The sequence below is a fragment of the Dicentrarchus labrax genome, unplaced genomic scaffold, assembly GCF_905237075.1.
Source record: "Dicentrarchus labrax unplaced genomic scaffold, dlabrax2021, whole genome shotgun sequence".
Classification (NCBI taxonomy): Eukaryota; Metazoa; Chordata; class Actinopteri; family Moronidae; genus Dicentrarchus; species Dicentrarchus labrax.
The window spans coordinates 13,299,483-13,317,095 of NW_026136702.1; the positions used below are offsets into that span (position 1 = coordinate 13,299,483).

Consider the following 17,613-nt stretch of genomic DNA (forward strand, 5'->3'; position numbering starts at 1 on the left):
CTTTAGAAAAAGTCGTTTGACACCTGAGCAAACTGATGTTGACCGTAATATATGATTTAAAAAGAAAACTACAGTAGTAAGTAGATTATTATTAGAGAATGGGGAAAACAAGTTTGAATATACGAAATACATAAATATAAGTATGAATTGATGATTAATAATGAATGGTTTGGTTGAAAGGTGTATCCTTTCTCTGTTCTCATCACACATTGCTTATGGTTTTGTTGTAGGCTGCACTGTGCAGAAGGTGCTGCTGCTGTCTGTGGCCTCTGGAGGGCAGCAGCACTCAGCTTCTTATTGCAGAAAGACCACAGCATCACAGTAACCTTCACCTCCGTCTCCATCAACACAGTAATTAGATAGTGTAGTATGAGATCCCTCAATTGATCTGAGCTATAAACAAAGTTGTACTTTTTAATATAATTGCATTTCTTCTCTCAGTCTGTCTGATGTCAAATCTGACTGAGAAAAAGATTTTACATCACGCTGAACATCAAAAGCTTAAAGCCTTAACTACAACAGAGGAACAAACTCAAATTCTGACTGACTGATGTCTAGTTAAAATTCAAAATCGATGGTGTCGCGCTTTTTTGGAATACAAATTTGATACCTTAATAGATGGAGTGTGTGTTTGACCAAACAGCTGTCTAGAGGAGATACCACAACACAGCTCAAACAAGTCTGCCAAGCCCTTAAGCCTTCAGAAGGCCGGCAGCCAGGTTCACTGAGAGGTCTGAGTGGAAAGTCTGTGTGTACACAGACACCAGTGAGATATACTGTATTCATGTCACTGTCACAGACCCAGGCTGTGTATTTCCCTCTCACCTCTGAGAACACTTGGCCATGAACGGCAGCCACTGCTGCCTGTTTCATGTCCGGACGTCATGGGCTGTATTTGTGCCTATTGGAGTACAGCATAAAACAGTGCTGCATTAGAGCCAGGCCCGCAGGGTAGTAAATAACAGATGATGTTCACTCTGGCCAGGTCTACATACCACGACTCTAAACAGTTTCGCTGTGAGTTATAGCTGTTTACTAAAAGCCCTTGCCTTTGTTATTCATATAGTATATGGCAGGGTGTTAGTCAAGTATACTACTGTGGTGAGGGATTGTGTTGGGTGTTCAGCATCTGAAAGATGGCTGCCTTCTTGTTCTCTAACTGTTGCACAATTTGAAATTTCTTGCCTAAGAGGTTACATCAACCATTTGTATAATGTACGTTTTGGGAAAAGGTAATTGCACTAATGCTGTCTCATTCCCCATTTTTTGTGCCAGACTGACTTCAGTTTCCTGCTGTGTATAAAACATAATAAGGACTGTGGAATGAAAATGGTCACTTTTAACTTTTTATTGCAATTCGAGTCAAATGCTTGAACCAAAGTTGGGGACTGGCTTACTTTTGTACCTAAAGAAGAGCTAGAGTATGGGCTCAAAATGTACTTTTTTCATGTAATAAATAGTAGATAATAACAAGCACAAAACCAGTTAATCTGACATAAACTTTATTTAACAAATGGAACATAATTAATCCACTTTAAGAATGTTTTTTAACAGCTAATAGAAATCCCAAGCCCAGGAAACCCAAAGTTTCTTGTTCAAAATACACAATGCCCACCTTCACTTACTTGCTGGTTTTGTTTCAGACTTTAAATATTTGGTCACATTTGAACTCACGCCTGCTTCACTACAACACAAATTCAAATATGCACAAGTAGGACAAACATAATTTGACCAACTAATAGGTAACCAATGCCAGCTTTATATATTTTATTCCTGTTTAATATCATATTTTATTATATGACATTAAAGCAAACGTTTGACATGTTGGGAAATACACTTTCTTTCGCTTTCTAACGGAGAGTTAGATGAAACGTTTGATACAACCCTCATATTTGTCTAGTAAGTGGTGACAGCTCGCACAGGGCTCCCATGAACCCCCACTATAGCTGCACATTATAAATCATGGCCCCCCACTTTGCAAGGATTTTGTCCCATCTGAGTAATTTATTTTATTTTTAGGTTTGAAGATAATAAAGTTTTTATAGTCAATCAATGATCAAACAAGGATCACTATAAATTATTCAGCCAGCCCTATTTCTTCCCTTTGTTGTTCCAACCTACAAAAAATTTAAGTTAAAATATTCTCTTCTTCCTTTTGCTGGGGATTCTTTACAACCCACTCAAGGACCCCTGTTGTTTCCTGGACCACAGTCTGAAAACCTCTGAGCTAACCAACGGTTAGCTTAGCATAAAGACTGAAAACGGGGAAAACAACTAGTCTGGTTCTGAACCTCAGACGTAACAAAATCTTAATCTAAACTAGGGCTGCATGATATGTTAAAAACATCATATTGCGATAATTTTCAAAGTTATTATGATTGCGATATGATTCACGATTATTGTGGGATTGATCATTTTGGCATCACAATTTTCATTTTCACCGAAAAAACAATTAAAATCATAAAGATATGACATTTGTTGGAGTCTGTACCAAACAAACATGTTTTCTCAAATAGGGCAGAGCACCTCTGCAGAACTACAGCTGTTCATTATATATATATATATATATATATATATATATATATATATATGTCACATTTTACCTTCATTAAAACACTCAGCCTTATTGCAATTTTGATAATATTGCTATTAATTGTGCAGCCCTACACCTCAGAAAATAACATGTTATGTCTCACTTGTTAAAAAAAGTGTAAAAAAAAAAAGGAAAAAAAAGGCAATTTGCTCTTTTACAGGGGTTATGTGCCGGACTTGGCCAGACAAAATTTTTTCTTCCTAGGACCTGTTGCCAGGCAACCAGCGGAGACTACAGGAAGTTACTGACTGTGAGCTTTTGTTAGTGTTTTTACGCTAATTTATATGTTTTTATATTTATAATATTCATTCTTTGTATGTTCATCACTACCAGCCACCAGTCATTTTATACATTGTTATTATAAAAATTTAATTTATATCCATTTTAAGAAAAAGTAGTACAATGATACCATAATATCAAAATGTTCCACTCCATTCAAAAATTCACTTAAGTACAGTACTTGAGTAGTGTACTTGAGTCCTTAAAAGTTACATTCCACTACTGTGGAAAGGTGGTATCTTCTCATCTAACTCTCCACCAGAGTGAATAAAGTGTACTTAATAAAATGTCAAACTATTGCTTTAAGTGAAAATCATCAGACAGATGCACAGAGCCTTTCAGGGAAATAAAGTTTTCTATAATCTTTAACTATGCAACAACAAAATAAACAATATTCTTACCTTTTGGACAATATAGCCATACATATAAAACAAACAGTGATAATTCTTTATAGTAGCACTGACAAAATAAATAAACCTCATAATGTACAGTTAATATTACACTCATCAATAACGTTTTTCTATCAAAAATCTTTCACAATGTTTTATTTCTGCTAGGTCATATTTGGTCAGGAAGAAAAACAAAAAAAAATTGTAAAGGCTGAGCAACACAATTCCAGTATCATACAATGCAGTGACAGAGGGGACAAGGCGATTTTTAACATTTCATCTTTAGCAGTGAATAAATTCACACACTGATATTAAGAACACTGAAGTGTTGCTTTGTATTTGTAGGTTGTGTGGTTACACCTGCTCACACCAGAGACATCACAACCACATAAGAGTGATTTTCAGATGAATATGAACCTCGGTGTTCCTCCTGGTTTTCACTGGTGAGGAGCCTAACAGACCAGTGTTTGTCCAGACTTCTCTTTTTAAAAGGCACACAAGAAAACTGTGACTCAAATGTTATACAACTTAACTGCTAATTTTCCCTCCACGATGGCGAGATGACTTAAGCTGAAGCTAACACCTTGAAAAAAAACACAAATCAGCACTTACTACTATACAAATTACTGAGTAATGTTTCATCAAGGCCAAAAAACACCTGAAAATAGCTTCTTAACAATTCAAAGCAGTACATAATGCATGAGATTAGTCAAGTGAAAATGTCCTTGCAGTTTGCTTTTACAAACGGAGAGCAGCACTCTGAAACTGATATGCAAATGAAATTCTCACAATGTCCCACAATTACAAGCTACATCCTTGTCACTGACTGCACACGAGTGAATTTCTTTTCCACTTGAAGACACAGTGTACTGAAATACGTCATCACTGAAAGCAAATATTCATGTTCTTACTTAATGTACATATGAAAGAGAGAAGTGTGTAACCTGAATTAAGCTACGCCATCTGTAACTTCGTGTTTTATGGGTTTCTCGTAATGATGAAGAGGTTGATTTGTCATCCTTGTGCGCTCTTTTAGCATTTTAAAAATACTTTGCTGCCCACCAATGTTTATTTGAATGTCCAATTACAGCATCCAGCCAGCTTACTGAGCAGCCAGACATGGCTGCCAAGAAGAAAAACATGCAAACCATGCAAGTCCCACATTTTACAGGCTTTCATACAAACTTCAGATGTATCTGGTGTGCCTGAGTGAGCAAACACTTTATTCGCGCTTTGCAGACACACAGCAAAGTTGCCCCTTCCTCCCTTGTCTTCATCCCAAACATACGACATCCTCTCTCCCACCTCCTCCCTCGCTCCCGCTTCACTGATTTACATCCTCATTCACCGCAAGCGTGACCTTCTATGGTGACAACGTTCACACTTTTTTACCCTTCGCACAATCTCGCCCTGCCTGAAGTTCACAGAAGCACAGCAGGTAGTGAGATATCCGACAAAGCACTCCATTTATTACACAACAGAGTTCGTTTAAGGATTTCTTTTTTCTTACTTCTTCTAACCCTTTAGTCTTAGGCATTTCATTGTGTTTTATTGCAGGAGCAGCATTTTTTCTACGCATTCAAAAAATGGCTTATTTGAGAAGTACTGCAAAGTTTTCACCACAAATGTCTTTCTTTTTCCTCACTTTCCTCATTCCTCACTGGCCTCTCAAAGCATTCAGGATAATCTACCAAATCTTGATTTTCTCTCAGATTTGTGGTCTCTGACAAGAAGTGGATTTATTCTCCTTGTTTCTTCTGCAGCTCTGGACAATTTTACCTCTTCTAAAACTAGCTAGCAGCGATGCTATCACCAGCAGAATGAAGGGTTACTCTGCAGGAAGTAGGACAGATGCCTCTTTAGATTACTCTTTCTCTTCAACAGATGCACAAATCACAGAGTCGCTGGACAATAGTAGGTCAAGGCGTTACTGTGTGTATTTAAGTCCTATCTACATTTACTGCAGTAGCACATATTTTGTTTCTGTTGATCACACTTTGATGGTCTCTGATTAATCTAGTTGCTGGGTCTTTACTGAGACATCACAGGTAGGAGCCACTGTGAGCGTTCCAAGGATGTGCATTAGACATGACATAGATAAACTGTTTAACGATAGAGTCCTGCTGTAGAGTACCTGAGCCAGATTGCACACACACAAGCGGGGCTTTCACTTCCGCTGTGTCCGTCTTTACAAAGTCTTACATGGCTTTGACAACCTCTTGAGCTGAACCTGACGTTGCGACACACTGAGCCTACGTGCTCCGGTAGGTCTTGATGATGTCTTTGATTGTCCTCCTGCAGATGGGGCAGCAAGCATTGGCCATCTTCTTGAGTTTGAGGCCACAAGCGTAGCAGAGACACATATGTCCACAGGCGTAGAGGACTGTGTCCACCACGTTCTCATAGCAAATGGTGCATTCGTCACTCCACGAGCCCGAGCAGGATGGGAAGGCAGGGGACTCTGGGTGGCTGGAGAAAGGAGAGCTCGGGGTTGTGCCTGAGGTGACGAGAGAAAAAGACATTAGGGATGTGTGAGTGTATGTGACAAAAAATTGCCAAAACATGGACAAAGCCTCTCACGTAGTTCAGGCAGACAACTGTAGTTGCATTACTACTCCAACATATATCCAACACACCTTTTATTTGAATACCCTTTTAAGTAAATACCCTGCCCACTGGTTTTCTATGCTAATGACGCTTCAGGAAAACTTTATGTAGGAAAAATTGGGTTTGTGCTCCAATCTTAAACCCTTCTGCCACCATCATCTGCCAGGAGTTTTTCTGTCATACTGTCGGCAGCCCGGGACTGCAGTGATGTCCGGGATCACTGCTTCACATCACCAAGGTAAATATTTGCTTCATGTGCAAACATGCGTATTGTGAGTCGATGTTCTGGTGCTGTTCAGTCATTGTTTGTATGCTGCTGGCTGTTTTATTGCTCTCCTGCATGTCTGCATTTTAATCAGTTTCATACACAAAAAAAATTGCTAAACAAGACAAAAAACTAAAATGTTGGACAAGAAATACATCACATATGTGAATGCTTGAATTGGAGACCATGACTTTAATAGATGTTGTCATTACAGGAGAGGCAGAAACTTCTCTATGCACAGCACAAGATCAGGAATAAAGATAAAGAGAAGATAGACAGATAGACAGAGAGAAAGGAATAAATTGGAAGACTTGGACAAACCTGTGGAGGAAGAAAAGACGGTGTGGTAGTTGGAGTTGAGGCTTGAATTGAGGTTGATATTCAAGGGTGTGTTGAGGTTGGGCTCGGAGTTGCCGCTACAAAGCATTGTGGGGGTGTTGGGTGTACAGGATGGGGAGCTGGGGGCCGATGGGCCTCGAAGGTCTGCGTGCGGAGATGAGCCTGAAGGCACAGAAGAGACACCAAAGATTTACCATCGCACTCTACTTAAGTATGAAAGTTCTTCTGTGTTCAAAAGGGCCAATGCAATGGTTTCTTAGCTGGGAATCAAATATTTCCATCATTCACACTGTGCATCCTTCACTCAGTCAGTGCTGATAATTAGCAAATGGAGGAAGTCTTGTTGCATCTCTCTTTCACACACACACACACACACACACACACACACACACACACACACACACACCCCCCACACACACACACACACACACACACTAAATCTTTTCACCAAGCAGATGACTTGAGAGTGCACAGTGTCTGTGTGTGGGTGTGTGTGAGTGAGTCAAGAGCCTATGACTTGATGTAGTCTCATCAGGGACGCCAAGCCTTTCTCCTTCATGAGCTCATGATCCCTCTGGGTAGGGTACAAAACTCTTCGATAGTCTATCTGTTCCGTATGATCTGTCCCCATCCGTACCCCATAACCACCGGCCCTGGCTTCAGTTCTCATATTGGCAGCTCATTTCTCCTCACAGACGGTAATGCCGACCCTGGTTCCACTGACAAATTCTGATCTAGTCTGCCTGGCAGGCAGACGGCATTGTTGTTTACACATTGTCCTTCAACTGACCATGGCAGAAATATTGCTATACTATCAGGCTGGCCACTTCCTTGGCACCACCATCCCTCCATGTGCCAAATTATCTAATATTGGTAGTTTACATCCTATCCCACAATTTGCTTATCCACATTTTCCTACATTGACATTGTGGAGTGGAGCAACAGCTAAAAAAAGATCCAGAGATGTTGAGAGAATGCAGAAAAAATGAAATACAGTTGGCTTAAAAAAAGAAAAAGACACATTTATGTGGTCTGTTGTTAGCACAAAAATGTATACAGTTTGTTTCATAACTCTAGCTACGTGCTCTGATCCATTGCTCTGAACTCTGTTGGCTTTTCCTCGGACCACTCCAACCACTGCAGTTTCAGTTTCAGCCTATGTAAACAAACCATAGTAGCTTTTTAGTCATGCAACAACCAGTTTGCCGCTAAAAAATCAACAGATGTAGCAAAGAGCACAGGACTTCTGGCAATCCATACAAAAACCTTTCCATACTTTGCTTGCATTCAAGGTTTGCATTGGGATCAATGTGTTTGTACCACTTTGCTGAGACAAGCTTTTTTCAGTCATCTATTTATTTATTCTTTATATTATCATATTTTAGTGTGGATACAGTTCCGTGTTTGCATACAGTAGCATTTATACTCCCTTCCATTACCTACTTAACATGACCTATGTGGCAGCACAGCTGTTAGCAAATGTCTTGGTCAACACTAATAAGTAAGAATGGATAACCTTCATGTCTATTCATGTCCCTTTCATCAAAGGGACCTTTCATCTTCTCTCGTATTATGAATTTACTGCTGGCTCCGCCACCAGGAATGAGCATGTGAATGTCTTTCGCTATGCAGCCAGTGCAGTAGACTTATTTGGGGTTCAGTATATGTGTGATGGCTTTCAACACTTGCTTATCAAATATAGAGATCTCCACTAGGCATCCGTTAGGCAATTTCTTTTTCTGTTTGTGTCTGAAAGAAGTCAGGTCTTAAACAGTAACATTACCTTTTAAGCTGATATTGCAAACTTAACTTGTGTTTGTGTCCATTTGAGGAATTCAAGTCCAATATTCACTCTCCTTTTAGCTCTGTTTTGGTCTCCATCGGGTATATACCTGGCTCTTCTGCACCTAATTGCTCCATGTTCACCAGCTACTTGCTAACTATGTTCATGTGTCGTACAGCGGGTTTTTAGAGCTTTTTTTACTGAAAAACGGCGCTATCGGAGTGACGAGAATGGACCAAATATAAAATTAAGTTGTGTGCTGGACAACCCGGGCTCTGTAGAGCTGAAGGGAGCTGCAGAGTCAGGTTGTAATTTTCTGTAGGTTCACTAAGAGCGACTGCTACATTGTTAATAGAAAAATATTGATCATAGCAGCTTTTGAAATTGAGCACAGAAACCCACAGCGAGACACCTGTAATGAGAATTAAAGGCCTACTGCGAGCCAGTGCTGATGATCTCACAGGGAATTATAAAATCTTGGTTTGTAAGATAACACGGACAAAATGACCATGTGAGAGCAACAGACTCCCATCTGTTCCACTTCACAGGCTTGACAACACCCAGGCATGACAAACTGTCACTTGCCTCAGTGGCTAGATGTTTCCATGGCAACTCGTGGCGTGCGGCTGCAGCGAGTGGGTGAGCAGAGACGTCACAAATGCACTCCCCACAGCTGGAGTGGGTAATGACTCGAAGAACGCTCATACCCCAAAGAATCAGGGGAGAGGAACGGGGTGAGTTAGTAAGAAAATGCACGAGGAAAAGAGGAAGAGACTCCAGAGACGACTGGAGGACCAGTGTTAAGGGAACGAGCTGTGGGTGGAAAACCGAGCATCTCGAAACCTCCATGCAATTACATTTTAATAATGCATATGGAGGGCATCATAAGGAGCTATCACGGCTCCCCTCTTGATACATAATGCTGGCTGCTGGGAGCCCACGCAAGACAGAAATAACCTCCTCAGCCCTGGTCTGACTGACTACATGAAAGAGAGGAGAGGAGAGGAGAGGAGAGGAGAGGAGAGGAGAGGAGAAATTGTGATCCAGAAATGAACTACAAGAGAGAATTAGTTCAAATCAACAAATTCTAACAAATCAATGCATATCGACCATCTCTGAAGTTCCTCAGAAAACTTGTGAAAATAAGGCTAACTTGTTTGGACAGAATTATTATCAACTTAGCCAGAAGACAACACTGTGGTGGAGACAGATTGTTTTCAAAGAATTAAGATGAACGTCTTTATCTGCAGCGACCGTAAACAAATCAAAAGCACTCACATTTGTGCTTGCCGCACTCTGCAGTATTTCACATTCACATCATAATACACTAAGTCCAAGCAATGCCGGAGCTCCATCTTATGAAAAATAGAGAATTTAAAATCCTTTAAGTGCAGGACCTTTAAAATGGACATACTAAATATTTCAAACTTAAATTGGATTCCCACAAATGTGCTGCAGCGTATTTACCTCTTCAGTGAAGATGTGTACTGTTTGTCCTAGAAAATAAACTTAGCAATGTCAGAGAATTCTCCAAACCAGATAATAACTGCTACAACCTACGAACGGCATGTCCTGAACACTAATTATAAAATGATATCTTCATCTTGACTGAAAGACAGACAAACTGTCTTTGAATCCAACCAGAAAATGACGGCAATCTTCAGCCTGTGATCATCACCACAACATTAACATGTAATGGTTTCATTTTCAAAATCAACAGAATCCAGAAAATCTTTTGTGAAGGGAAATTATACCAAAACTTGCAACCACTGCTTGTCATTAAACCACCACTTTCCACAGCTCCTGAACCTGTTAGCCATTATATGTTCTTATTCTGCTAATACTGCCTCAGACAGTCCTAAACTGTGCATGCAGTCTCACATCCAAGCAGCCAGAATCTCAACACCAGGCATGATTAACTTCAGGGTACCTTCAGGTAATGCTGCGTTATCTTTGTGTGAAATCTGCTGGAATCAAACGGAGCTGACAGAAATTCTGTTCAACTGAAGATACAAAGTTAACATTCATATGCAAACTGTGGGGGTAGAATGTAAATTCCCAAGAGATATACGACTTGATAAAAAGTCAGAGAGCAGCCCAGACAGCAAAGGAGTTGGAAAGTATTTCGTGACTTGGCTGAGTGGGAATTCAGCCTCCAAAGGTCGTTGATGGATCACAGACTGCATTAACTTCTGAATGGAAAGTTACAAATGACACCCTGTAAAGATCTGTGGGACAATTTCCTGAACCACGATTTAATTAAATAATCAAACTTTTACTGAAACTAATGCTAATGAGGAACTGTTGACCTGTATAGGTACATTTATGCCTCCTGTCGGGATCCAAATGGTGTAACTGCAATCTAATGAAACACATTTTTTTAATTCCAATAGTAGAGTTTGTTCAAAATAGACTGTGACTCTGCATTTAGATGTCCTGGTCACCTCACTGCAGGCAGGTCATGGCTAAGATCTTAACATGGCTCTTTTCCTTGGAGTTGTGGGTATCTATGAGTAGTCAAGCACATGTGGAACATTACATCTGAATCTGAATAGGGAGGAGATATCAATTATAGTCCACTATTGTGAAAAGTTTACTTTTTCCCTAAATGTTTTTACAGGTTTGCTTTGCATTCCCAAATTAGACCATAACCCTGTTTTTGGGAGTTTAAGATACAATCTAAGAATGCTGTTGCAAAAAAAGATCAAGTGAACAAACCTAAAATCCTGAGTTGTGTGATGTTGCCGTGCAGACCGTAGAACATCCAGAGTGGCCTGGAGTTATCCACACACAGCTGCATCCCTGCACTAATGCCGTTATGGCTCATCATGACCTCCCCTTCTGCATTCACCACAAAGCCCAAGATGTCTCCGCTGTGGAGCGGCACTGCCACCCGGCACACAGCCCAGAATTCCTTGCGGTCAACCAGGGATTCTGGGTTGGATGGGAGATCGCTGGGCCTCAGGGTGGCAGGGTCACACGATGTCACACCGTAAGAAAGAGACCCGGGCCGCGTGACACCCGCCTTCACTTTCACAAACACCGTCTCTGAGCAGCGCATTGGCCGGCTAGTGAACACCAGGGTCCTCTCGTCACCGCGGTGATCCAACCGTGCCACCGTGTGCTTATCTAGCACAGTCACGTGGATGCCATGCACCAGGTGGAAGCGCAGATCAGTGTCCAAATGGCTGGGCAGCAGCGAGCACTGCTGCGAGTTCTGAGAGTTTTGGGGCACATGGCAGGAGGCGGAGCTTAAGGGTTGTAGCCGTTCCTCTTCCTCATCATCTTCCTCCAGGGTCGTCTCCTGCTGCTGCAGGCTCAGGTCACACAGGCTGATTGAAAGGCGAGGGTCATCACCGTTTCGCTGAATGGAGGCCCGGTGGGCGGCAGCAAAAGAGCGAGGACGCAGGCAGTCCAAGGGGAGCATCTCACTGTCTGTGGAGAAAAACACACAGGAATGTTATATAATCACTTGTTTGTGGTGTTTTCAATTTGAATCAATGCCTTATTTTTCTTGTTCTCTAATGTTTTTTATTTGGATAACATCAGACTGTGGCTAATACAGTCACATGTACAGTCTTTGCAAAAGTGGGGGAAAAATGTCCAGAGATCCAAATTGAATTCATGCACCCACTTAGTATTCTGCCTATTTCCACGAACAACACTGGTTTGTTTTACATTCGCTGTCTGTTCATCTCCAAACACACGTACACACACACTGTTCATTCATCATACCCGTCACTGTAAACAAATGGTGGCTTCCGGCTTCTCTGCTTCGTAACGTATTAACTCTAATGCACTCTCTCTGTACTGAGGCTTGCAGTTCAACTATATGACCAAATACATCAGTGTTTACATGTTTAGAAACACATCGGGACTTTAAGTGGGGTCACGCTGTAGCTTCAGGCTAGTGGCCACATCACAGTATGAGAAACATAATAGCTTTATGTAACATTGAAGAGATAAGAGATACACATGAAGCCACTGAAAGACAGTGAAGCTCAGTTGTGTTTCCCACTCTGCCTTTAGCTTGGAGTCCTGTGATAATCAGTAATTTTCTTATCTTATTTCTTATTCTTATTTTCAGTCTTTTTGGACAATCCAGAGCCTAAAGTCTGAAAATGGAGTCTATATTATAATCTATTAAATCCAAAGATTGGGTTTAAAAAAAAAAAAAGGCTGCTCTTTAAAGAAGTCCTTTGTCTTTGTCTTTGTCCAGGACTAAAAGTATATGTATAGTATAGAGTGGGTTTCAAATAGTTGCAATGAGCCGCCACAAGTCCTATGTGTTTACATAACAAACTGTCTCAGCAGCAGTGTATTAATGTACTGTATTCTACCTCTGTACACTGTTAACATTTTCAGTTATGTGTCTGGATGCTAAAAACAGCTTATTTTCCAATCATTGAAAGGGAAGGGCATTCTAAAAAGTGTATCACATGTCTCTCCATGCTGTGCAGCCCCCTCACAAATAGCCCTTCCTATGCTAAATTCTGCCCGCTGTAAAAAAGAAGCCACATGGGAACATCGTTGCAAAAAAGAAAACAGAGAGAGCGTGTGTCTTTCCATGCACACAGTCAGTACAAACGGATCTGCATCGTGGCACGCTTAGGGACACGCTGCCAAATTTAACACAGCCCTCTAACACAGGCTAAAATTAGCCTGATTGGACATTTGAGGAGAGCAGGGGGGGACAGGCCGAGGGATGAGTGACATGATGGCTGAGCTGTGTGGCTCTTAGCCTCGATCTGCTCTGGGCTTCCCCTGTGAGAAGTGGATGAAGTGGGAGTGCGACAGAGGAGGAGAAGATGAAAAATAGGGTGGGGTGGACACTTGAGAGAAAGGGCATACCTCACTAGCTCCTCTTTATCACACAAAGACAGCACATCTCCGGCCAGCCACTGATAAACTGCTTGAACTTAATTACTTCCTCAGTCAAGAGTGTCCACAACCAAGCATGAGGCTCTTATTATTAGCCGCCTTATCATCTTCAAGGCAAAGTTAGCCGACTTTGGGATACAAGAGATAATTTCTATTCTTGCTATTATGGCTTGCTGCAGTTCACAGTTTCTGTTTTTGAGAGTGCCGCCGCAGTCAAAACAAGCCGTGCAGAGAATTGTAACACTACAAGGAAGCTTCTACCTTTTGCGAAAAACAAGATGTACAAAAGATAAAAGAAAACGAAACAATGAAAGATAAAGATGTGAGCCAAATAAATATGTATGACCCTCTTCCTGGGTTTGGTCTCTAAGGAGTCTGAGACAATCTCACACATTAAACACCTGACAAATATGAAAAGCATCCAGCCAAACAGTAAGATTGCAAGGCTTGAAACACAAAAACACTATGTTTATCTTCACGTGTTTACGTGTGTACACCAACATTCACAGAATGGTTGCATGCACAGGGGGAAAGAACTGCTCCTGTAACAGTGCACACATAGCAGAGACAAGGCTGGAATAGTCCTGTTCAACCTGTCCACACTTTCTAACATTCACAACAGTAATTCCCAAACGGGGTTGGCTACTTGTGTGCCAAGGGGTACTTCTGTCATTGCCAAGGGCTTGTGGACAGATTGTGAGCTCAATTAATTTTGAAAAAAATGTAATCCACATACAGAGTCAGTACACTAAATAGTTAGTTAAACATGATGGATAAATAGTTAAATGTCCAGCTGCTGCCACTCCCAGTTGTACAAATGCAAACTTAATTAAACTGACCTTAAAGGTCCAGTGTGTAACATTTTGGAGGATCTATTGGCAGAAATGGAATATAATATGCATAATTATGCGTTCATTAGTGTATAATCAGCTGAATATAGGAATCATGTTTTTGTTACCTTAGAATGATCCGTTTTTATCTACAAAGACCACAGGTTGCCTTCAATGGAGTCATTTTTATTTTATTTTTTAAAATATTTTGTTTGTTTTTTTGCCTTTAATCGATAGTGACAACTGCAGAATGACAGGACAGGGGCGAGGGAGAGCAAATGACGCACAGCAAAGGGCCAGAGGTCACATTTAAACCCTGATCCACTGCAGCAAGGACTCAGCCTTGGTACATGGGGCACCAGCTCTACCAGGTGAGCTATCTGGACGCCCAGAGTCCGCCTTTTTACACCACAATGTTTACTCAGTAGCCCAGAGCAGACAAACCAAACACTTCACATGTTTTACAGCCACCATAGTTTCTCCTCCTTCAGGCTTGGAAGGGGAGGGTGAAGAGAGGGAGTTGTTATTTGCAACTACACCACTAGACGCCACTAAATTCAATTCAGACAGTTCAATTTTATGAAACAAATATCGTAACAATATCCGTTTATCTCACAAATAACTCAATGATTCAAATGAACACACGTGTTACTGGTGTAGGGTAACCTGAGTTCATCTGATGTGGCCGTACATCTGGAAGAAAAGGTTGGGAACCACTGACTTGAGATTTTCCAACAGGAAACAAATCTTTTTATGTTTTTGTAGCTGGGTTATAAACACTGTTTGTTATTACAGTTGATAAGGAGCCATCTCTGCCTCTCAGACTGCTCACTCATTAAAATGTCAGACAGACAGGTGCAGTCTTGCTCTCTCTTTTGTCCTCTGATTTCTGTTAGAGAATTAAGCAAGGTACCAATAGGAAATTCACTGCAGCATAGCATAACACACTTTTTGAGTTTTAACATTTGGCGATGCTTCAGTGGTTTTACAATAGCATGTCTTGAACATAATGTTGATTATATTCTACTTTGAAACTTTGAAAGTTCATGTCCTTGAAGCTTTTGAATAGCAAGGCAAAGTCTGAATCCCTTTTTTTCTGGCACGAAAACAATACAGACGTGATTAAGTGTATGGCTGAAATTGTCCTCGTAAAATTAAGTGGTCTTTGAGCAGCTCCAGCCACTTAACCACAGGAGAAAAGGTCTATTTAAACAGAGGAACACATACCAGACTGACACTCTTCTGCAGGGTCAATGACTGACCTCTTGGCTTTGGCTTTTTATTAAGAACTGTAACTGTGGGAAAAAAGTCTGAAATCAGGCTCGTTCAGCTCTTGCTGAACATTATGGAGGAATTTCTTGGCTTTGTGGAAGTAAGAACACTCCCACACCACAAAATACACCTGCAGAAAATCCCTCGACCTGTTAAACATATACCTTCTCAAACAAGTTGCAACCTCTTACTGTAAATCCGGTAAAACCAGTTCCTGGGAAGTGAAGGGATACTGGCAAAGGAAGATGTCTAGAAAGTAACTGACGAACTGGCATCCTGTTTCACTGTGAACACAAGCCAGAATGACAACTAACGTGTTGCAGTTAAAAGGACGTTTAAGATACAACGCTGCCAAAACAAACAGCCCGGCTTCTCCTCATCTCAAAATGCTTTTTTAGAGAGGCCTGCATGTATTACAATACACCCCTAAGTTTATTATCTAAATGACTCAATTGAATTGAGGATTTTTATGTATCCTATTCCTTTTTTAGTCTTGAACAGCTTTCAGTCAGACAATTGCATGGTACTGAGTTATACAAGGGAGGGTTCAGTTTATTCCTTGGCCCGGTGGAACAGGATTAGGAGGCTTTTGGTTTTAGTGAAGCTGCAACCTCTATACAAGGTCAGCTGCACCAATTGTGTGCGCGTGTGTATGTGTGTGTTTGGGGATTTGCCCCAAGTATGCATGCCTAGGGGGCCTATCCAGGGCTCTGTCTAGAATGAGTGAGTGAAGTCATCTGTCATGAGAAGGGAGATTGAGGGGGGTGTTGTGTGTCTGTCCCAAAAAGGAGAGAGAAGGGCTTTCGCTTATCAAAAAAATAAGTTAAAAAAATAATCTGTGTTGATGAGCTTTTAAGGAGTGATATCCTGGTCCAGATAATGGCACAAGTATACGAATGTGAAGCAAGGCTGGAGTGCTACGATATCGATACAGGGAAGAAGCCCAACAGTTTGAGTATCTTTGATGCCATGTGCAATAGGAGCCACATATGTGGCGCTTTTGAGAGATCAAGTCAAGTCTCTGGTTTAGTGCCAGATGTTTTTGAGTTTGGATCGTGATCGTGGAAAGAAAATGGGACACGTGGAGGTGACAAATGGCAGCACTGACAACAACACTTCAGGGATGTCACAAGGGCACAGTGTTCAGTTAAAAGCCACTTTTGAACTAACTAAGTGTCCCTGCGTTTTACAGCATGAACATTCACACAGCCCTGCTTTGAAGAACACTTGTCTTGAGTGTCCATTGGTTGATGAGGCGTCTTTGCTGTTTTAGTCTGATCTCAAACACATTTCTCCAATTATAGATTAATCTCTTTGTTTTGGTCAAAACTATATCAAGAGAATCTCTATGAAAACTACACAGATGGATACATTTGCACACCAATACACAGAGAATACACATTAACGTCTTCACTGGGACTAGACTCTGGTCATCTGAAAGTGATTAGCCTCCCCTCTGAAGGCTTCCCCTTGTACAGTCCGGCTCCCAGGATCCAAACCTGACGGGCTCCATTACGATTTCTATTTTGATTTCTCCACAAATCTGTTCGATTCCATCTGGGCCGATTAAATCCCAGCTGAGGCACAATAGCCTGTCCAGCGGCATTTATTTTGGTTCAACAAATCAAATAAATTCCAAGCACTGAGATCACTTGAAACAGAGCTCTTATAAATACATAGACTCAGATCTTGATGTGTACATGCTGGCAGATGTTGGGTCAAAGGACAGTCCTCCAACATTTTAGTTTCTAGTAGGCCTCTCATTTCATCCTAACTGTCTTCAGTTATAAGAAGTGTCCAAATGAGAAATAATAATAATAATAAATAAAAAATAAATATATATATATACACACATTCGTCCACATACCGAGTTAAGTCACCATGATACATGCTGGCTTTAGAAGTTTATTTCTTTTAGCCCACGTGCTAAATGCCATGGCAAAGATGATATTTCACTGAGTCTGTGAATCTCTCAGTTATTTTCTATGTTTTAAAGTCATTTCTTGGCATCCTGCTCTGTTCTTGACTCACACCAGCCCCAGAGGCACCGTTACCATGGTTTCCTTCATCCAACAGTTTTGTCTTGTTGATTACAGCCAATGTACTGCAGATTTTCAAGAAGGCTTATTATCTTGGGCAAGGTGACGTCGGCTGTAATTGTGAATGTTTTTTGTGATGAACACTTTATTCATATCCTTCTCTTCTATTTTCATGACTGTATTACACATCTGATATCTTTTTAGCTTTCAAATATTTGTTCACATTGTAGCTTTGTATTATACCAAGCTATAGAAATTATTCTTTTATTTTAACAAACGCATCACAGGTCATCTATGCTAGAGTTCCTTTGCACTGGAATTTAGGTTATCTAGGTT

At 40.9% G+C, this 17,613-nt stretch overlaps 1 protein-coding gene across 1 annotated transcript in view; it reads right to left on the reverse strand.

The window, feature by feature from the left end:
* Positions 1-1,485: 1,485 nt before the first annotated feature.
* Positions 1,486-17,613, reverse strand: part of neurl1ab (neuralized E3 ubiquitin protein ligase 1Ab) — a 30,948-nt gene continuing 14,820 nt past the window's right edge. The window contains exons 4-6 of the mRNA XM_051375557.1: positions 10,974-11,690; positions 6,455-6,634; positions 1,486-5,758 (exon numbers count right to left, since the gene is read on the reverse strand). Of these exons, the coding sequence (XP_051231517.1) occupies positions 5,514-5,758; positions 6,455-6,634; positions 10,974-11,690 (1,142 nt within the window). The 3' untranslated portion in view covers positions 1,486-5,513. The remainder of the gene's footprint in view (positions 5,759-6,454; positions 6,635-10,973; positions 11,691-17,613) is intronic.